At 45.3% G+C, this 20,069-nt stretch overlaps 1 protein-coding gene across 5 annotated transcripts in view; it reads right to left on the minus strand.

Annotated features, from left to right (window-relative positions):
- The window catches only part of ADRA1A (adrenoceptor alpha 1A), a 111,170-nt gene extending 91,886 nt beyond the window's left edge, over positions 1-19,284 (minus strand). For all 5 annotated transcript variants that reach the window (XM_017654416.3, XM_017654415.3, XM_017654421.3 and 2 more), the window contains exon 1: positions 18,402-19,284. In XM_017654416.3, coding sequence (XP_017509905.2) covers positions 18,402-19,284 — 883 coding nt within the window. The remainder of the gene's footprint in view (positions 1-18,401) is intronic.
- Between the last annotated feature and the right edge of the window lie 785 nt (positions 19,285-20,069).

The following is a 20,069-nucleotide window of genomic DNA, read 5'->3' on the forward strand; positions in this document are numbered from 1 at the left end:
AGCTGGGGACCTTCCTCCCTAACGACAACTCCCCTCCCTCCTCCACCGAGGTTCATGGGCCGCAAATGACCTCGGATTCCTAAATACAGTTTATTTTTTTCTGGTTCTCCTTCTCTTTGACTTTTCTGCAGCATTTGACATTGGCACCACTTCTTCCTTACTGACATTTTCTCCTTTTGTGGCCAGGATTTTATGTTATGCTCAGTTTCCCACTTTTCCAAAACCTCAGGCAATTTTGGGTTCTTCCCCTACCTGTTTCTCCCAACTTCACACATGCCCTAAAATCCATCCCCTTGAGAGGGGACCTCTTGACTGAGTGCAACTAGTTCCCCGTTCCCATACTCAGAGCTCTCCTCTCCCCGAAATGCTGATATTTGCTACTGATCTCTAGGTCAGCCCTGCCCACCTGAGCGTTCTGAGGGGATGACATTGTTCTATCCCTGTGCTGTCCCATATGGCAGCAAAGAGCCACATGTGGCTAGAGAGCATTTGAAATGTGGCTAGCCTGACTGAGGAAGTGAATTTTTAATTTTACCTAACTTTAATGAGCTTCAATTTAAGATCAATTCACCAATGGCTAGAGTCTACCATTTGCACAGCACATGTCTTGATAGTTTCACTTAAATACCACAAATTTCAGGCCCAACACAGTCAGAACTGAAGGCCTTCCAGAACATATTCCTCCTGGCAGCGTCTCTGTCCACCACACCACCACTCCACTCCGCACTCAGGTGCTACGTTGTGTTTATTCCGCTTGGATTCCTCACAAGCAGCGCCTGGTTGCTGCTGGCGCTGACCTGAAATATCCCTGCTCTCTGAGCCACCCCGTGTCAGTGGCCGCACCCCCACTCAGGCCCTCCTTGGGACCTAGCGGTCAGCCCCGTTCCCCCGCTCGTGTACATCATGCCTCACCGCTGAGCTCATCTTACCCTAACACTGATCCTCCGTGGCCCTTACCTGCCCCAAACCCATGGTGGCTCCCTGCATTCCCTTACTTCAAGGACAAAATCCCGATCTATTAAAAAAAAAAAAACCAAAAACACCCAGGAGAACGTTGTCCCACCAAGCCGGCTCAGGGTTGTCTTCCTCGGCTCTGCCCGCATGCACACACACACACACACACACTCTCACACTCACACACACACACACACACACAACCACACTAAGCCTCCCGTTCCAGGGGTTACCTCACTAAGCTGTGACCGCACAGTGCTCACTCCGCCATGGCGCTTGGCCTTTCGAGTCCTACCTTTCAAGATCCAGTTGAAGACTCCCTTCCTCCATGGAGATTTCCATGATCTTGAAGCCCTGCCTGACACATGTCACCTCTGAATTCTAGAGCGTTTATTGGTAATGATATCTTGCTCTGTCAACCACTGTCTCATGGTTTCAGCCTTTCCTCCCCAGTTAGACTTGGAGGTGGTGGACCGGATCCCTCAGTAGCCTCCATAAGACAGCTCAGAACTGAGCACACCCTAGATGCTTAGTGCTCGTAACACTTCTCCACCAATCAACAAGTTCAGGATAAGAACTGGACATGAAAATATCCGAGGACTCAGTGAACATTAGAGGCACATGGTTAATAATTTACTCCCTGCTCCCCGCTATTCTCTGCTTTTCCCTCTGCTGGTCCTGTTTTTTTTCCCCCAGCTTCTATTCCTCTCATCCATCTACTTCTTCTCTTCATCCAGGAAATTACATGAGCTAATCATGATAGGTATAAGATTTGCTCCTGGAGATGGTGACCACACTCATGTTTTGTTGGCCATACAGTCAACACGGTGCTGTTGAGGAAGTAAACATACTCTATAGTACAAAGGAAACATCCTGACAGACCTTTTGTCACCTACTAGTCTGGTGGCACCGGGTCAGTGATTTAACCTCTAGGGCCTCATGTCCTAGGCAGGCAAAACAAGGATAAAAATATCTCCTCAAAACTTTATAGGTAGTTAACTTTATGGAGTTAAACAATACTTGAATAATGGGCTAAGGATATAGGATTGGATGTTACCAAAGGCAGAAGCTTGCACTTCATGGATGGCCTAGGCATTTTCATTTTAAAGAATGAGTCAGAAGTGCAATGTTTAAACCAAAAGAACTCATGAATGCAAAATTTCAGACTCTAATAAACCAGTAAACTGTAGTGAACTACTCTGACGGAGGAGACTCGTCTGGAAATCACAAACAGCCATCCTGGTTGCAGAGGGCCACAGAGAGGTGAGAGGGAACCTAGGGAGGTATGCTTCCTCCCAGGTGATGAGGCAGAAAAGAACTAACCATGAAGGGAAAAGAGCAGCCCCCACACAGCGGCCACAGAACAGCCACTACCCAAAAGCGGGAGGAGAACTTTTACCTGCAAGAGCTGAGTAGGACTTCAAATTTGGGACACAGTTTCCTTAACAGTTTCTCCTGATTAATAAAAAGAGGCTCAGAAAAGCTACCCTCAACTTTTCACTGCCAAGGATCACTTTATTATTTTTCCCCACCTCATTTGAAAGATTTAAAATGAGATAGAGTTGGTAAAGTGCCTAACACATTGAGTAACACAGATCAGTTGTGCTACAAATGTTAGTTACATAGAACACACTGTGATTACTTGTTTCTTTTGCAGTTTTTCCAATTGTAGATAGAAACTCATGAGAGTTTTAAGGATGATGAGATAACCAGTCTTGCACTAATAGAATGACACAGGTCCACCATTCCTTGTCCAAGAACTTTGGAACCAGGTGTGTTTGGGATTCAGGGTTTATCAGATTTTATAAAGGTAATATAGGTCATATACTGAGCATATTGTAGGACACCAAGTAGGTGTAGGGCAACACTTCACAATCAAACTCAAATCTTTCTGCAACCCGAGGTTGCAGAAATACATGTTCTCTGTTCTGAAATCTGTACTGATCAAATGCCCATCATCTGATGAATAGATAAATAAAATATGGTATCTGTAAGATGAAATATTATGTAGTCATAAAAAAGAATGAAGTCCTGATATGTGCCACAACATGAATGGAGCTTGAAAACATTACACTAAGTGAAAAAAGTCAGACACAAAAGCCATGTATGGTGTGATTCTGTTTATATGCATTATTGAGAACAGAGAGTGAAGCAGATTGATGGCCAGGGGCCTGGGACAGGGGAAATGGAGAGTGACTGGAGAGGGCACGGGGTTTCGGTTTGAGATGATGAAAATGTTTTGGAAGTAGATGGTGGTGATGGTTGTGCAATACTGTCAATGTACTAAATGCTACTGAAAAATACACTTTAAATTGGTTAAAATGGTGAACTATATGTAATGAAACTTAACCAAAAAAAAAAAAAAACAATAGCAGATAGAAGCTACTACCTTTTTAGGGAGGGACCCTAAGGTATCTGGAAACCTCAGTGTTTTTAAAATCACTATGCAAGGTGTTAGAAACACAGAAAAAAAAATAATCTAAATAATGATCAGAATTGGCATTCGGCTTTAAACGTAGTGTCTCTAAAGACTTTGATGGATTTTTTAAAACTCATGTAATGGAAACCAGAGTTTATCAATCTTGGCCCAGTTGTCCCTGGACCTGGTAATTCTCTATTGTGGACAGTGTCCTGTGCACCGTACCATGCTTAGCAGCGTCACTGGCCTCTACCTGCTGGAAGCCGTTCCCACCCCCACTGTGACGCTGTGACAACCAAAAACATCTCCACACATTGCCAAAGGTCTCCTGGGGGGCAAAAGCACCCCTGGTTGAGAACTATTGCTATGACTTCTTTAGGAATAACTTGCTATTCTGGAATTTCATCCTCTCCTAGGTGTTTTATCTAAGTCCTTTCTGAGATTGTCTGTTAGTGATTTCCTAATGACAGTGGAAGCATTTTAAAAAGCAACACAGCTGCAGATTACAGGTAAACTTCAAAAACATTTCTCATTATAAGGGATCAAACTACATGATCAGCTCATAAACAGCAGGTTTCTCCCTGGCAACTAAATGCCCTGGCATGAAGCTAAATGTGGATAGCACATAAAAAAAGACAGAAAGAAAGTTAGTGTGCAATGTTCCCTTTTCAAACCCTTTTTGGGCAAAGACTCCTGCTTGGCCAGCATTCCAGAATAATGACAGCTGATGTGCCCTTTGTCAACTTCCCCTCCTTCTCTTTTGAAAATGCAAATCAAACTCCTTCCAGAACTTGTTCTGATACTGTTTGCTGAGTGTGGAATCAGATACAGTTAGCACAGAGAGCAACCTGTGCTCTCAATGCCCCTTTGCGTGACTGCTCGAGGCTGAGGGCTGAGCATCCAGGGCTCCGGGTTCCTGCGCTGCTCTGGGGGCTCTTTTATATCTATTTTATTTATATCTTGGGCTTCTGAGTAGGATGTCACTGGAACAGGGAGCTCTGAAGCTGAGAAGTTTAGAAACCAGTGGCCCTATGCAAGCCTTCTTCTCACAGATGAAGAGAAGGAACCCAGGGCTTCTGACTGATGGCCGGACCCTGTCCTCTGTTCCAGGGAAGGCAGCCAAGCTGCTCCAGCAAGACGTCACTTCCTCTCTGTGGTGCCTCAGTTTACACTTCTGTATGTGAGACAGTGACTTCTATCTTACAGGCTTGTTTTGAAAATTAAATCAGACACACTAAGTGGCATGCAAGCATATTGCTATGGACAGAATGCGTGTGTTGCCCCCAAACTCATACACTGAAGGCCTGGGCCCTTATGTCACAGTTTTTGGAGGTGGGGCCTCTGGGAGGCGATTAGGTTTGGATGAGGCCCTGAGGGGGGTGCGCAGGATGGGATTAGTGTCCCTGTAAGGAGGTGAAGGGGCCAGAGCTGGCTCTCTCTGAGCTGTGAGTGCACGACTGGAAACCAGCTGTCTGTGGCCAGGAGGGCCACGACCAAGAATCCACCGAGCTGCAACCTGAACTCTAACGTCCTAGCCTCCAAAAGTGTCAGAAATCAATGTTTGCTGCTGGAGCCGCCCCGCCCGTGGTCTGTTACAACAGCTTCACTTGTAAGGCAACCAGCTGTCACACGAGACGTATGAACTTCTTCATTTCTCTTCTCTGGAAAGAGGGTGATAAACTCTTCACACGATTTCATCTGACCTTCTTGGGATCAGGGCCCAGAGAAAGGGCTGAACTCCACAGGGTCTATCTGAGGTCTGCCACTGACCGTCCCCATTCCTGTCAGCCTCTACCTGCTCTTGTCTTGAGCCATAAAAGTCTGTGGTACCAGAGGAAATGATCGCATGTCCACTGGGCTGTTCTCAGTTCAGCTACACACTGTGATATCGATGTGGAAAGGCCCCTGAGTTGGGGCAGTGACTTCTAGATCGAGTTGAATGTCTTCCTCTCCTTTCTAAAATCTTAATACATTTCAAAGAATACACGTATGGGTGGAATTTTACATCACTGCTAAAAACACCAGGGAGGGGCAATATCCCTAAACCAGAACCTCTGAGAAATTTCTGGAAGCTACAGTTGGGTTACGACGAGTCTGAATGAAGGACTGATGTGTCCTCTCTCAGCTGCTGCTCAGTGACACCCCCAGGGGCTCAGACTCACAGATGCTGGAGACACATACAAGCTCAGAGGTGGCCTTTCAAAGACAAACCTCAACTGCACTTGAGTTTCTCAGAAAAGTACTGACGCTGAGGCCCCTGCAGGGCTGGAAGCCCCTTGGCTTTTCCAGGCAAGGTCAGGGGACATGTGCAGGGAGGTGCCGAGGGACGTGGATCCCGGAGGGCCAGTCCTGCCGCCATGCGGAGAGGTCACTGTGCCAGCTGAGCCGGGCAAACAGGACACAGAAACTCCGCTGCCCCAAAGTGAAACACCGTTTTCTTCTGTCTCCTTCCCTGCCCCCTGCGGGTAAGTAAGTCTGCACTCTGGCAACTTTAAACTACAACAAAGACGATTCTTTCCCTTCTCCCTTTAATCTGAGTCTGAAAGATTTGGAACGGGGACCCAGCCCGTTCCAAACAGAGCCCAGTTCAGATTTTATAACTAGGTCACCCTCAGTGAGGTTGAACAAAAAGAGAAGAAAGCCCGTTCATGTGAAAATATTCAGCGTTCACTACACAAGACCGATGGAGGAAGGAGGGGAGAGTCCGCCTCGGAAACGGTGGGATGGGAGAGAATCTCGAAGCTGTACTAAAATGAGATGAAAGGAGCTTGAGGGCTCATAAAATGAGCGCAGGCAATAGACGGAGAAATATGCCAGTAAACGAAGGGGAACGGAGGGAATGTGGAGAAGACCGTATATCCTGAAGCTAACGAGGTGAAACAGAACACGAACTTAGAAACCTGGACGGAAGTCAGAAGAAAACAGTGAAAAGATGACTAATCTGAGAAAAACGAAAAAGGCAAAAGGGAGACAGATACAGGAGATCCAAATAATAGCTCGTGTGAATTCAAAGAGGAAGGATGAAGCCCAGGCAGCGATCACCAAAAGACACTATCATTTGCTTCAGGACAAAAATGTGCGCTACATTCCAGCTAATAGCAATGAAGGGATCCCCAAACCAGAAATTTCCAGGAGACGTTTTTTAATTTGATTGGGAAAACATTCTAGAAGCATCTTGGCTAGAAAATACAAACATAAGTAAAGAGAACACTTGACAAAAAAAATATTAATCCAGTTGACTTGAAGTCATTTATAAAATAATAAATACCGAGACAGAAGAATAACAACAGTATTTTGAAATTAAAAAAAAAACACGTAACTCAATTTCTATATTCAGAGAAGCTGTCTTTCATATGTTTAGACTCAGGCATTAAGGGCTTAGCAAATGGATTTGGCTTATGTCTTTATTGGTAAAATTTTAACATTATACTCTTCTTAAATATAATAGTAAATAGATTAAACTTTGTGGGCATGCAGTTTCTGTAGCAACTACTTAACTCTGCCGCTGTCGCATGCACATAGCCATGGACGATGTGTAAGCAAATGGGCATGACTGTGTTCCAATAAAAATGTGTTTACAAAACAGGTGATAATTTACTGGCCCCTATTCCGCATGGTAGGTAAAGCAGAATCCAGAGCTCATAAGAAAGCAAATCACAGTATATAATAAGTATTACTAAATTATAGAAAGGTACAAAAGACAGGGTCGGTAATACAAACATTTATAGCAATAATTTATATTTAAAATGCAGTATTTTAATAACCCAAAGTTGTGGGTTCCAGAAAGAAGAGAAAATAGAAGTGTGCTAAAACTTCTTTCCATATGTAGGCAAAGGTGAGTGACAGGAGCGCTGGTGGGAGAGAAATGAAGTTTAAAAAAAATATGCTTTCAAGAACTCAATGATAACCTCTAGTAGGATATAAAATAGGAAACATCCTTTCCAAAACATTGCAGCATTCAAAAGCAAAGAAAGAAATGGTCCCATTTACAAAAGACAGAAAACAAAGAAAAGGAAGAAAGCCTGAAGCCAGAAAGCATAAAACAAGAAGACAAGAATTAAACCAAAAATTCCTGCTACAATCACTGGAAGTTCGTGAAACCTTTTGCTAAGAGACCAATTTCCAGATTAGACACACAGACTTTGAAAAATCCATTTGATGTAAAATACACACACTTACATACAAAAAGATGGGCAAAGGAATGTTGGGAAATGCAAACAATTTATTGGAGATTATATAATATTACTTTTTAAAAATGTACATAGCAAAGAAAAATAAATAGGACAAGCCTATCTTTAAATGAAGATATTTTTGCCCAGTCCTTGAAGCCTCAAGAAACTGCATCAACAATATACAAAGCAAAACCTGTTACAAATATATGAAATAATTGGAAAAGCCATTCCCAGCAGCAGTGGGAAGGTTTCTCACGCTACTCTCAATATTAGACAAAGTAGATGATGGATTAAGGTGAAGATAAAGCAAAATGGATAAAGATGATCTTAAAAATGTCAACTGAAGTTTAGTTTTATCTATTAAACATGAAATCTACTAAGTACGCTAATCATTGATCATAAAGAAAAACAATAAATTCTAAAAATACTTAGTTCACATTCTCTTACCACAATGCAGTGAAATTAAATTTTTAATGTAAGGGATTAAAAATATCGATTATTTTCAAATTAACAACTGACACACAGAATCCTCTTCCGTCTACTTTGGACAAAGGAAATACTACAAGTGGAAAAACAGTTAAACTGGATCAGAGCACTGCCTAGCAAAACATAAGACAAGGAACTCAAGTTGCTTAGAGGAAAATGTACAGATTTGACCATTTTTAATCTAGACGAGAAAGAATTAAAATACATGAACCAAATATTCTCTTCAAACTAAAAAAAAAGCCAGAAAAATAAAAGGAAGAAATTTCTAAAGATTAAATTAATGCACTGGAAAGCAGATTAAAATGATTAACAAATCCAGGACATAGGATTCTTTGAAAATACTAATAAAATAGACAATCTTCCAGGACATCTCAGTGAAGGCAAAAAGAACACACAAGTACACGATGTGGGAAATGAGAAAGAGAAAAGAAATGAAAACCTTTCTTTTCTCAGAATGTCATGTAGAATTCTACAGTAAAATCTTAAACCTCGATGAGGAGGAAAATGGAAAATAAGAAAACAAAGATTATCAACTCCGACAATCAGAATAGACAACTATCCATGCAAGAAATAGAAACCAGGCTTCAAGAGTCGTATCCATAAAAGGAGCTGCACCCAAATGTTTTATGAGCAAGTTCTTTCAAACCTTCAAGGAACGCATAATTCTTATGCTGTTTAAACTGTTGCAGATCGTAGGAAAAGAAGAAAAGTGTCACATTTAGTTTTATGAAGTTAACATAAACTTGATACCAAAATGTGAAAGAAACAGCCCAATAAAATAATACTCATTTAATATAGAAATACAGATGCAAACCAGAAATAAAATAGTTAGTATAAGGCAGGAACACAGAAAAGAATAACGCCACTGATTAGATAGAATTTAATCCAAGGATACATGGACAAGTTAATATTCTGAAATAAAATTTATCAAATCAATGTCAATGAAAAAAGATATTACAAAAGCAGCATTTGATAAAAATTAAAAATCCATTTTTAACAAAGCTGTCTGTAAACTACAGGGAGCTGTTCCCTTGTTCTGATTAAATGCATTGATCTAAAACCAACGATCAGTGAGGTGTCTAGTGTTGAAATACCAACACAGCATTTCGTGACTTCATTGTAATAGTCATTTTCCAGGATGTGTTAGTGTGATTAAAAGTCAAGTGCAAAGAACAGTTCAAAAGTAGTTTGGGAAGCAAATGGAGAGACACATCGTATTCTTAACAGGAAGCCTCACCAGGACAAAAATGTCACTTTTCAAATTAATCTGTATGTCCTAAAAAGTTATGGCTGAGATGTGACAGGTTATGTCTGTGTGTGTGCGTGCATGTGCACAGGTGTGTAGGTGGTGTTGGTGGTGAAGGAGCCATAACTTGACAAAATGAGTCCAGAGTTTTTCTGGAACAATGACTGTGCAAGGACAGACAAGATAATTTTGAAAAAGGATATTTATCCAGGGACCTTAAACCAGAATATGTTGAAGCATATTAGGAAACCACAGTAATTTTAAAAATATGGCACCCATGCTATGGGAAAGAGACAGATAAATGGAGCAGAAGTGTGAGTCCCAAAGTAGATTCAAGATTTCTTTCTAATACAACAAAGGTGGTTTTCTAAATAAGAGAGGAAAGGATAGATGATTCAGTAAATAATCAGTAAATAACTCAGTAATCAATCAGATTGATCCGTAAAGAACATCTGGCAAACCGTTTCAAAGTAAATACAGCTAGACACCACCTACCAAAACACAAAAGTAAACTCCAGGTGGATTACAAATGATTCTCTGAAAGAACTAGAAGAAAACAGGTTCTCTGGCTGAACACAAGGGAGGATCTCGCCAAGCACTTGAGAGGCACAATCCCTGAAGCAACAGATTAATGTATGTGACGATATACAAAATGTGAATGTCCACGTATTCGTAAAAACCACGAAAACACTAAGATGCAAAAACCCAATGAGAAAAATAGTCACTAAATACGTAAAAGGTTTATAATACTGTTTAAATACTCCTGGTCTTTATCCTTTTACTAAACCGTTGTTTCTCTCGGCCTGCAATCCAGTTGCCATGGTTCTTTCATAGAAGGTGGTGGTTGCCACCCTGGGAAACAGGAGGCCATGACTTGCAGGAGTGTCTCATTAGCCAGAAAAGGTACCTGGGGGATGACCCACGAGGGCTACCATGCCAATGAAAGTGGCAGCCCGGGCGGCTGGCAGAGAACCAGCCTGGGATGGTGCTCTGTGTGGGGGGCGTGGAAGGTGCCCACAGAGCTCTCCGGCCTTGAGTCAGTGGTGACACGCTGCAGAGGATTTATGCTGAAGATGATCATGGGGGCTGTAGGGACAAAGTGACTCGCTGGCCAACCCCAACAGAGCAGGCGTCACCCCAGCCAGGAAACAAATGGAATCAAACTTGAGGGTCTGTGGCTGCAGGAAGGACTGAGTGGGGCAACGGTGCCCAGCCAGTAGCTTCAGGCTGATCGGGGACAGGAGCAGGACGTCTGGGGACTAGCGTCTAGGGGCTGGTGGCAGGACACTAAAAATCAGAATGAAGTTCCATCCCCTCAACCCCCACCATGAAGTTCTGTGAGCCCCAGGGCCTGGTCATCCACTCAGCAGGCAAATGTGAAAGGTTGATTATCCGACAGAGGCTGCCGAAATGATGGGATCTGACAGAGCTTATTGGATTAAGTGTGTGTGTGTGTGTGTGTGTGTGTGTGTGTGTTTCTGTGCAAGTTCATGAAAAAGCTCACATCTGTTTTTGGAAAATAAAAAAGTGACATTTTCCCAGCACATGTCTGATTCTAGCATGAGAAAACTGGCCACCCAGCATATGCAATCAAATGAGTGATTAATATCTTCAGTGTATAAAATGAGCTTACAAAGAGAAAAGAAATAAAAATAAATGACTTCCCAAAAAGCATCCAAAAAGCACCGACAAGCAATTTCACATGACAGCAGTCAAAATATAAATGACTAACAGAAATATGAAAAAATTCAAATAGTAAAGAAATACACAATTTAAAAACGAGAAGGCTGTGGGCAAGTGCCCAGCTGGCAAAACACTGCAGGACTGAAATACAGTGAACCTGACAGACAAGGAAAGTGCCAAGAGAAATGTCCTCACATCAGAACCAGAACCTATGAATCAACAAAATACAGCCTTGTCTTAGTCACTAAGGGCTGTTGCCTTTAAAGCAACGACCTGCCTGTTGGTAGGCTGTTCTGAGAGTCCTCTCTGGTTCAAAGCATTGTTAGAACTCATTGTAGATATCTCCTGAGCCTGCGGCACATTCTTTTGAATATGATGGTATATCTTTATTGACAGATTTGTCTTGTGCAAAGAACCAAAATTAATTTAAAGCCAAGCCTGGTTATACTGTTTGTGATCAGAGAGAGGTTTTCTCGTAAATCTGCTCTGGAGGCAATGACAGGAGGTGTTCCAGAACCATGCGGCAGCTCACGGAAATATTTTCAACTGCCTGTGAGAAGGCTCAAACCTGGACATCTCTCATCTGTCCTGTGCTAAAGGCCCCCACCTGCCTTGTCCACAGTCTTCTTTCCCCTAAGCCTTTGATATTTTGAAATATAGACTTGATCATGTCATCCCTGTTCCCGGCCACCTTTGGATAAGAAGGAAAAAGCTCTTTCATCCTCCAGTGTTTTGCTTATTTGTTCTGGTTCCTCTCTCTCCAGGATCTTCTGATACCACGTGTCTCTCAGCCTTTCAGCTCTGGCCACACAGCCTTCTGGAAAATCCTCAGGATGTCAGGCCAGCCTGTCACTGTCTGTCCATTCCATTCTCTCCCCGCCCCTTTTAGCCACCTAAGCCCTCCTCATGCTACAGATTTCAGCCCTATAGTCAAGCGCTCCTTCCCAGCAAGCCTTGTCTTCCCTTCCTGCCCAGAATCACCCTTCTCCACAGTGTATGTTTTCAAGGCATCACCCACATCCTCTTCAATTATCCAGTTTGGGATTTTTTATGCAGTTATCTGATTAACGGCTCATTCCCCACGGAGAGCAGAATCCTGAAGGAACCAAGAACCCAGACTGTTTTATTTACTATGTTGCATAAAGTCCAGCATATGGGAAATTCTCAGCGAAACACTGGCGGATGAAAGAGACATGCTGTTTGACATGCTTGTGCAGTAGGTGTGCTGCAAGAGGGTCACGATAACCCCTGACCCCTCCACGCACTTGCCACTTTCCTGGCAGGAGATGAGCCTATTTCCCTCCCCCTTGATATGTCGCTGGCCTCCTGACCTGCTTGCACTGCAGGATGACGCAGCAGTGACACTGGGCCAGGCCTGGGCCTCCCTCTGGTAGCCTCTGCCCTGTCTGCCTTAGAGGGAACCGCCATGCTGTGAGAAAGCTGGTCTAGATACCGGGAGAAGACAGGCTGCCAGCCCCGAGAGCCAGCCCCGACGGTGGGACAGACGGTGCCCCACGCATCCCCGACCCACAGAATCACAAGCCATAGGATGGTCGTTGCTGAAGATGGTTTGTGTACAGCAAAAGGATCTGAAAAACTGGGCTCCTGTATTAGAATTACAATGGCTTTGGGATTCTCTCCACACAATGATCTCCTAAGAGGTCAACTTTTCTCATAAGAATCAGGGGCCTGACCCCTTTGGACCTGCAGCAAAGTGACACTGGCTCTGGATATCTTGGGCATCCACGAGAGGGTCCTCAGATGGCATTTATATGTCATCATGTGTCCCTGCCCTTTTTCTTTGCTGTATTTCACTTATCACCATCTGAAACTTTGCTATGTATTTAATTGTGCAGGTTTTCAGCTCCATCAAGGCAGGGAATTTTTTGCCTTTATCTCCGTGATTCTCTGTCTGTGTGGCACATATGCTCAATGACATTTTGCCAAATGAGTGAATGAATGAATGACTCTGCCTCGCTGCTTCCACCCAATAAGCCCCTTGGCCAGCTGTGCCTTTAACCTCCCATGTCAAGGCACATTCTCCCTCCTTACCACTGTGCTGCCTGTTGCCTTTTTTATTTTACCATAATTCTCAAATATTCTATATCTACCTGAGCCACAGATCAGCTCAATGCTGCCTCCCCTGACTCAGAGATAACAGCAATGGCGAGGTCCAATAATAATGCCTATTTTGTATTTAAATCAGAGAAAGGGGCCAGAGTTCAGCCATATAACTATGCGTTCAGTACGTGGTGCCCCCTTCATCCCTTTCTTTCTAATGCTCTCTTTCAGGTCTTGAATGCATCTGCCCCTCACTGTAACACCCTTACGGTGACATATGCCAGTAATGGTCAGCAAGTTACATGAATTCTGAACACCTATTGCCATTTACTCTGTGTTAGGTACTATGCTAGGCAACTGACTTGTATGCATCCCCTATTTTATGGAAAGAAAGCCTAGGTTTCAATCTCCAGCCAACCCTTCCTCCACCCAACATACTGACTCTGGGACTCTAGGCAAAGACGATGGACAGTTTAGGGCTGGACTTCCACCCTTCCTTCTCTCATGTGTTGAAGGTCAACACTGTCGTATTTTCCCCATTCATCTCCATGATCAAACCTTGGTTTTTAAAAACATTCACTCCAGGATATCAACATCTCTGCTAACAGCCTCCAAAGGGAGTTCCCTTCCCCAAAGGGATTCGGAATTTCAACTAAACAGGTAGGATGCAAAAAGAAAAGAAGACTATAAAGACCTCGATTTGAGAGCAGGCAAGCCAGATTCCTATGTGCAGTCACACTGTTCCGGCCAGAAGCGAGCCAGGCCAGCTTTGGTGGGAGGAGATGGGGGGTTGGGCAGCATGGAGGCAGTGAGGAGACAACGTCCTCGCACAGTGTAGGGGAGAATACTCCCTAGTCTGGTTATCCTGGGCCTGCTCCTACACACTGGGGTGCTTCCTGGGCCAGTTCCTACACATGGGGTGCTTCCTGGGCCCGTTCCTACACACTGGGGTGCTTCACTTCTCAGCGTGGTGTACCACTGGCCGCCCTGGTTTGGTTTCCAGTCCCACTGTTCTCTGACAGCCTCGTGCAGACTGATAACCTCTTTTTCCCAAGAGAGCATTTGTCATATTTAAGAGCTCATGTCCCTTGTGCATGATAATATAATGGCATATTTATTTTTCTGTTCACATTTTGCATGAAAATGTACTTAAGATAGTTTCTACAATCAAATAACTTCTCACTGACAGCCCAGCAGTAGTACAGTCTTCATATTTCTGCTCAGTCAACAGTGATACTTCTAGAAGCTTCCACAGTGACCTCCAGGCAGAGTTACCTGTTAGATTTCTCAGCACTTGTATTACTGCCTTGAGGACCAGTCTCGGAGACTTGTGATAATTTTTCCTAATTTGTCTCCTTAACTAGATTGTGAGGCCCTTGAAGGCATGGAATGTGTTTATTTATCTTTTTTTTTTTCTTTCTAATTCAGTGCCTGGTACTTACTACACAGTTAATAAATCCTGGAAGAAACAGTCTGACTTGTCTGGCATTAGGAAGAAACTGTGGACCACAGACATGGTTGGTTTACCTTACCCACCTGAGCCGCCTGGTTAGATGCTGTGAACGATGAATTTTCCTTGTTCTTCCTGTCGCACCTCATTCGTGGGATTTAAAGGGAGCCCAGTGACTGTGGGTGCTCCATCCTACCACACTCCCCGTCTCCATAGTGTCTTCACTCAACATGACTGGCTCCCCAAGGGAGCAGGTCCAAGAAAGAGGCTGTGATTAGACCCGAGTTCCCTTCCCCCAGCAGAGCTCAGTAGCCAGCCCTGGTGCTCCTTCCCTGCATGGCTCAGTCACCACCTGAAGTCCCAGCCATTCACCCAAGATTTTCCCACCTCTGACCCTATATGACTAGTTTACGTCCCTCACAAATACCCCTCTTTCCTGTGGTCCCTAGATGGTCAGTCATCAAAAACACTCCCTGTTGCCCTCCACCTCTGAGCTGCGGAGAGCACACGTGCAACCTTCTCCACTGGTCCTACGTTAAATTTATGGCCCTGAGTCTCAAACATGTCCTCAGGACTTAGTGGTAACTCAACTCTATTTCCATAATCTATTTACTCTCCCACCCAGAAGATTAATGTGTCACATCTTCTGCTCTCCAACCACCAGCATTTCCTATTCCTTCCTCACTCTTCGCTTGTGATCTTGCTTCTTATTTCACTGAGGCCATAAATATAGCTTAGAGATCATTGTCCTGCCGCTTCCCAATCCTCCACTTGGGGATCAAATCCCATGTCATCCCTTGTCTATACTGTCCTCATCCCTCCAATCCATCATTCCCATCAGAATACAAACAGGATATCCTATCTTCTACTTCTCTAGATCCTTCCAGCCACACTCCATTCCCTATTCCATTGTCTAGCAACACCTTTGCAAAGAGCTGTCTATTTCACCGTTGCTACTTCTTGGGGTTCATTGTCTCTATAATACACATGACCAGGCTTTTTTCTCCATCCTGAAACTATTATCTTCAAAGGACTTCCTCACATCACCAAGGACGTCCATGTGTCCAAGTCCAGTGCTGATTCCCAGTCCCCCTCTGACTCGGCGGAGCAGCTGCATGTTCTACAGCCGATGGCTGTTGCCCTGCCTTTTCCAAACATTCCCATTTGGCTTCGAGGATACCACGCTCTCCTGGTTTTCCTCCTGCCTCTCTGGCCACGCCTTCTGGTTGGTTCTCCTCTTTCTCCTGCCTCTAAAACATCAGAATGTCCCAAGGCTCGGTCCTGATCTGTCTTTTCTCTCCATCCTTTCTCTTTTGTAGATCCTTCCATTTCTGTGGCTTTAGGTATGCTGATGTGTCCCAAGTTTATACGATAGCCCGGCTTCCCATTTTGGCTCCATATCAATACGTCTAACTGCCTACTTGGCATCTCTATGTAGGTGTCTACTACACACCTCTCAACATGGGCTATACAAAATAAACACACTTACTTCACACTCCCAGCCCTATAATCCTCTAGTTTTCCCAATCGCAGTAAAATGCACTACAACTTATCCAGTTGTTTAGGCCCCAAACCCAGAACTTATCTTTAGTTCTGCTCTTTTCCTTACACCCTATGTCCAAACTTGTCAGCTCTACCTTTGAAATACGTGCTGAATGTGGTCACTTCTTACCACCTCCACCTGGCTCACTCGAGTGCAAGGTGTCAGACCGTTCTGTCCTTGACTTCTCTAATAGCCTCCCAACTGGTCCCCCAGCTTCTATTCTGGCCTCCAAATAGCCCAGCCTCCACCCAGTAACAAGAATGATCCTTTGAAAATATAGGACCAGCCACTTACCAGCTGAAACCCCTCCAGCTGGATGGCTTCCTGTAACGGTTGGAATAATACGCAAACTCTGCTCCAGTCTAAAAGACCCACATTACTTTGACCTTGTCTACCTCCCCAACGTCTTTTTGAGCTTGTCTTCTGAAGCTCAGCCACACTGGCCTCTGCTATGCGTTGAACAGGTCAGGTTCTTTTCCAACTCTATACTCACTGTTTCCTGTGCCCAGAAAGCTCTTCCTCCCAGACTTTGCAAGACTTACTCCTTACTTCATCCAGGTCTCTGCTCAAATATCACCTCTTTGGAGAAGACTTTCTGACCGCTCACCCCATAATCTTACCACTATCTCCTATCTTGTTTATTTTTTATAGTGCTCATTAATCCCTGAACTTCTTAAGAAGTATTTATTTGTTTCTGTCTATATCCCCCCAAAGAATGAAAATGTATTACTGGCAAGGACTTTTCTGCCTTGTTTGCCCTAAGTGTCTAGGAAAAGTACTCAGTGATACTTGACAAATGAATGCATGCCTGAATAAATTTGCAAACTTCAGCAGAAAGTAAGAGATGGGATGTAGAAAGACTGGGAGGTAAGCAGACAGTGGCTCAGGTAAAGCGTGTTATTTAAACAAATTCAAAGCTGTGATACACTTTCAGGAGCAGAATAAGCAATAACAATGGGCGGGCACAGGGGAAGATGGCATAATGGACTTAGAAGGGCCTCTCTAGTCAGAAAGAAATCTCTGCCATGATCTATGTCTGTTGTCCAAAACAGTAGCCCTGCCACAAGTGATAATCGAGCCCTTAAAACGTGGCTAGTGGAAGTAAGGAGCTGGATATTAATTTTCTTTAATTTGAATTCACAGTAAATAGCCACATGTAGCTGGAGGCTATAGAATCGGCAAAGCTCTAGAAGCTGAAGGATCCCTTCCCCCACTTGTGATTTCAGGATAATAATGCTTACCTCCCTGTGCTGCTCAGAGGGCTAATGAAATAAAAAGTCTTGCCAAATGTCTGAAACATAGTTGGCCCTCAAAAAATAACAGCTACTATCATTATACAGAGCTGCAAATTAAAATACTTTAAGTCCAATGCATTTAAATAAGGCTTTAAAGTGCTGGAAACAGACTTCTATTAGTCTTTATCATAATTTTTTGTTTGCTGGAGTTAGTGGATAACCAATGTGTGGGTCTATATTTGAGCTCACAAACTAAAAATAGCAAACAACCATTTTGGGATCTCATGAAGGCCTTTCAGAGATAGATGACTATTCCAGTGGACCAGCTTGCTGATACTTATAATGCTTATAACGAGCTACTTAGTGTTGACAACAGCTCATTTAGCATTTGTAAAATTTACATTTGTAACATTACTGTATTGTTTTCAAACAGTGTCACCTGCAACTTCCCAAATGATTTTGCATATGAGTAGTGTTTGCTTTAATCCTTACACTTAATAAAGGGAAACACATTTACTTATTGGAAACATTATGTTGAACTCTTTAAACTGGTTTGGACATAAAATTACTTATTTTTTCCTCATCAGTGGCTCACCATATGTTTTTCCCTACTGAATCCAGAAAATAAAATTAACACAGCTATAGAACATAAGCAGACCCTTATAACTAACCCTTGGGAATAATCTAGTCTAATAATAAAATTACATATTTGTTCAGAATAAGCACGGTGCTTATTTTTAGGCCGAGAGAATTTGCAGCCCAAAGCAGTAGAGGTGAGAGCCTCATTCCACAGTCCCTGCCTAAGTGCCTGGTGGGGACTGAGTCCGGAAAAAGGACGGATGTATTTACTTTAAACGCATGTTTAACGGAATTAAGAAAAGTTGAAGTTCTTATTAAAGACACCGATCAATCTGCATCAGCTGGAAGCCACCTCACAGGCATTGAAAAAGTGCCCTAGGGCACAATTTAAATGAGACTGCAGTAGAAAGGGAAAGCAAATTGGCTTTTTTACAAGGAAGCCGCTCCTAGCTGCCCTCCTAGCATTGCTGTTTCAAATGCAGATGCTTCCACCCCCACTGTGGGTCTGGGCGAGTAGAAGCGGCAGAGGTCGAAGACCCCGAAATACTAAGATGAGGTGTTGTAAAGACTTACCTATGGGCATCACTAAGAAAAAAGGCAGCCAGCAGAGGACGAAGCAGCCGACCACGATGCCCAGCGTTTTGGCCGCTTTCTTCTCCCGGGAGAACTTGAGAAGCCTCACCGAGAAGTGCGTCTTGTTCTTGGTGCTGGACATGCCGCTGCCTCTCACCGGGGCGTTTTTCCGATGGATGCGGAGCGTCACCTGTTCCGAGTCCGACTTGTCGGTCTTGAGGCCGGACTTGAGGCCGCGGCTCTCCCTCTTGGCCACCACGTAGACCCGGCAGTACATGACCAGGATGATGGCCAGCGGCACGTAGAAGGAGCCCAGCGCGGAGAAGAGCACGTAGCCCGGCTCCTCCGTGATCTGGCAGACCGTCTCGTCCTCGGGGGCCGGCTGCCTCCAGCCGAACAGAGGCCCGATGGAGATGACCAGGGAGAGCGCCCAGGCGCAGAGCAGAGCCATGACGCCCCTCTTCTGGGTGACGATGGTGGGGTAGCGCAGCGGGTAGCTCACGCCGATGTAGCGGTCGATGGAGATGATGCAGAGGCCCAGGATGGACGCGGTGGAGCACAGGACGTCCACCGCCGCCCAGATGTTGCAGAAGACCCTGCCAAAGGCCCAGTAGCCCAGGATCTCGAAGATGGCGGAGAAGGGCAGCACCGTGGAGGTGAGTAGGAGGTCGGCCACCGCCAGGTTGACGATGTAGTAGTGAGTGACCGAGTGCAGATGCCGGTGGCAGGCCACGGAGAGGATCACTAGGATGTTCCCTAGCACCCCGAAAATGATGAGGCCCCCCAAGATCACCCCGAGCAGAATGGCCTTGGAAATGTTCACCGGGGCCGGCGGGTGGGTGCAGTTGGAACTGTCGGAGGCATTTCCAGCGAGAAACACCATGGTCCCAGCAGGGGCCGGGCGACGTCCGGCTCCCGAGGGCCACCCCCGCGCGGGGGTGGGGGCGAGAGCGAGGGAGCAGGAAGTCAAAAGGTCTCGGCTCTGCGGGGCCTTGCCCACTGGGGCTGGCAGGGGGTGAGAGAGTGCGCGAGGGTGGGAAGCAACCCTGGCCAGCCCTGGACACTGTCAGAAGGCCACGCAAAGGGGCAGGGCAGTAAAGGCGACATGGCCAGGGGCGTGCGGGGCTGACCGCTCTGGCCTTCTCCCCCCGCTGCACTGTCCCCAGACCCCAACTCCTTCCCTACTGTGGCTGAAATTGCAATTGCAAGAATTATGGGAGTCCGCTCCTCTGCACTGTCGGATTCGTCCTGGTTAGGAGACTCGGCATTCTGCATGTGATTTGGAATTCAAAAATGCAGCGCCAGGCTCCCCACCAAACCACAGCCAAGTACCGGTTTGCCGTCGACCCTCAAAGCCGGGTGCCGTTGGCATCCGGGCTCTTCTCCCCGCGCGCAGTGTGGCTGGCCGCGCTGGACTCGTGCTGGATCCAGCCTCCAGGCTCGCAGGCCGGGGCCCGCGGACGTGAAATGTTTGCCAAGCCGGGCGGCTGCGGAGCCCTGGGTGCCCGCGCGGTCCTGAAAGAGCGCAAAGAGAAGGGCGGTGTCAGTCAGGCGTCCTGCGGAGGAGGCCGTGCCCTGCTCGACGGGCGGTCGGACCGGCTGGGAGCCCCGCCGGCGCTGGGTCCTGGAGCGGCTGGTCCGGGCGCACGGCGGCGCGGGAGGGGACCG

The sequence above is a fragment of the Manis javanica genome, chromosome 3 (assembly GCF_040802235.1).
Source record: "Manis javanica isolate MJ-LG chromosome 3, MJ_LKY, whole genome shotgun sequence".
Classification (NCBI taxonomy): Eukaryota; Metazoa; Chordata; class Mammalia; order Pholidota; family Manidae; genus Manis; species Manis javanica.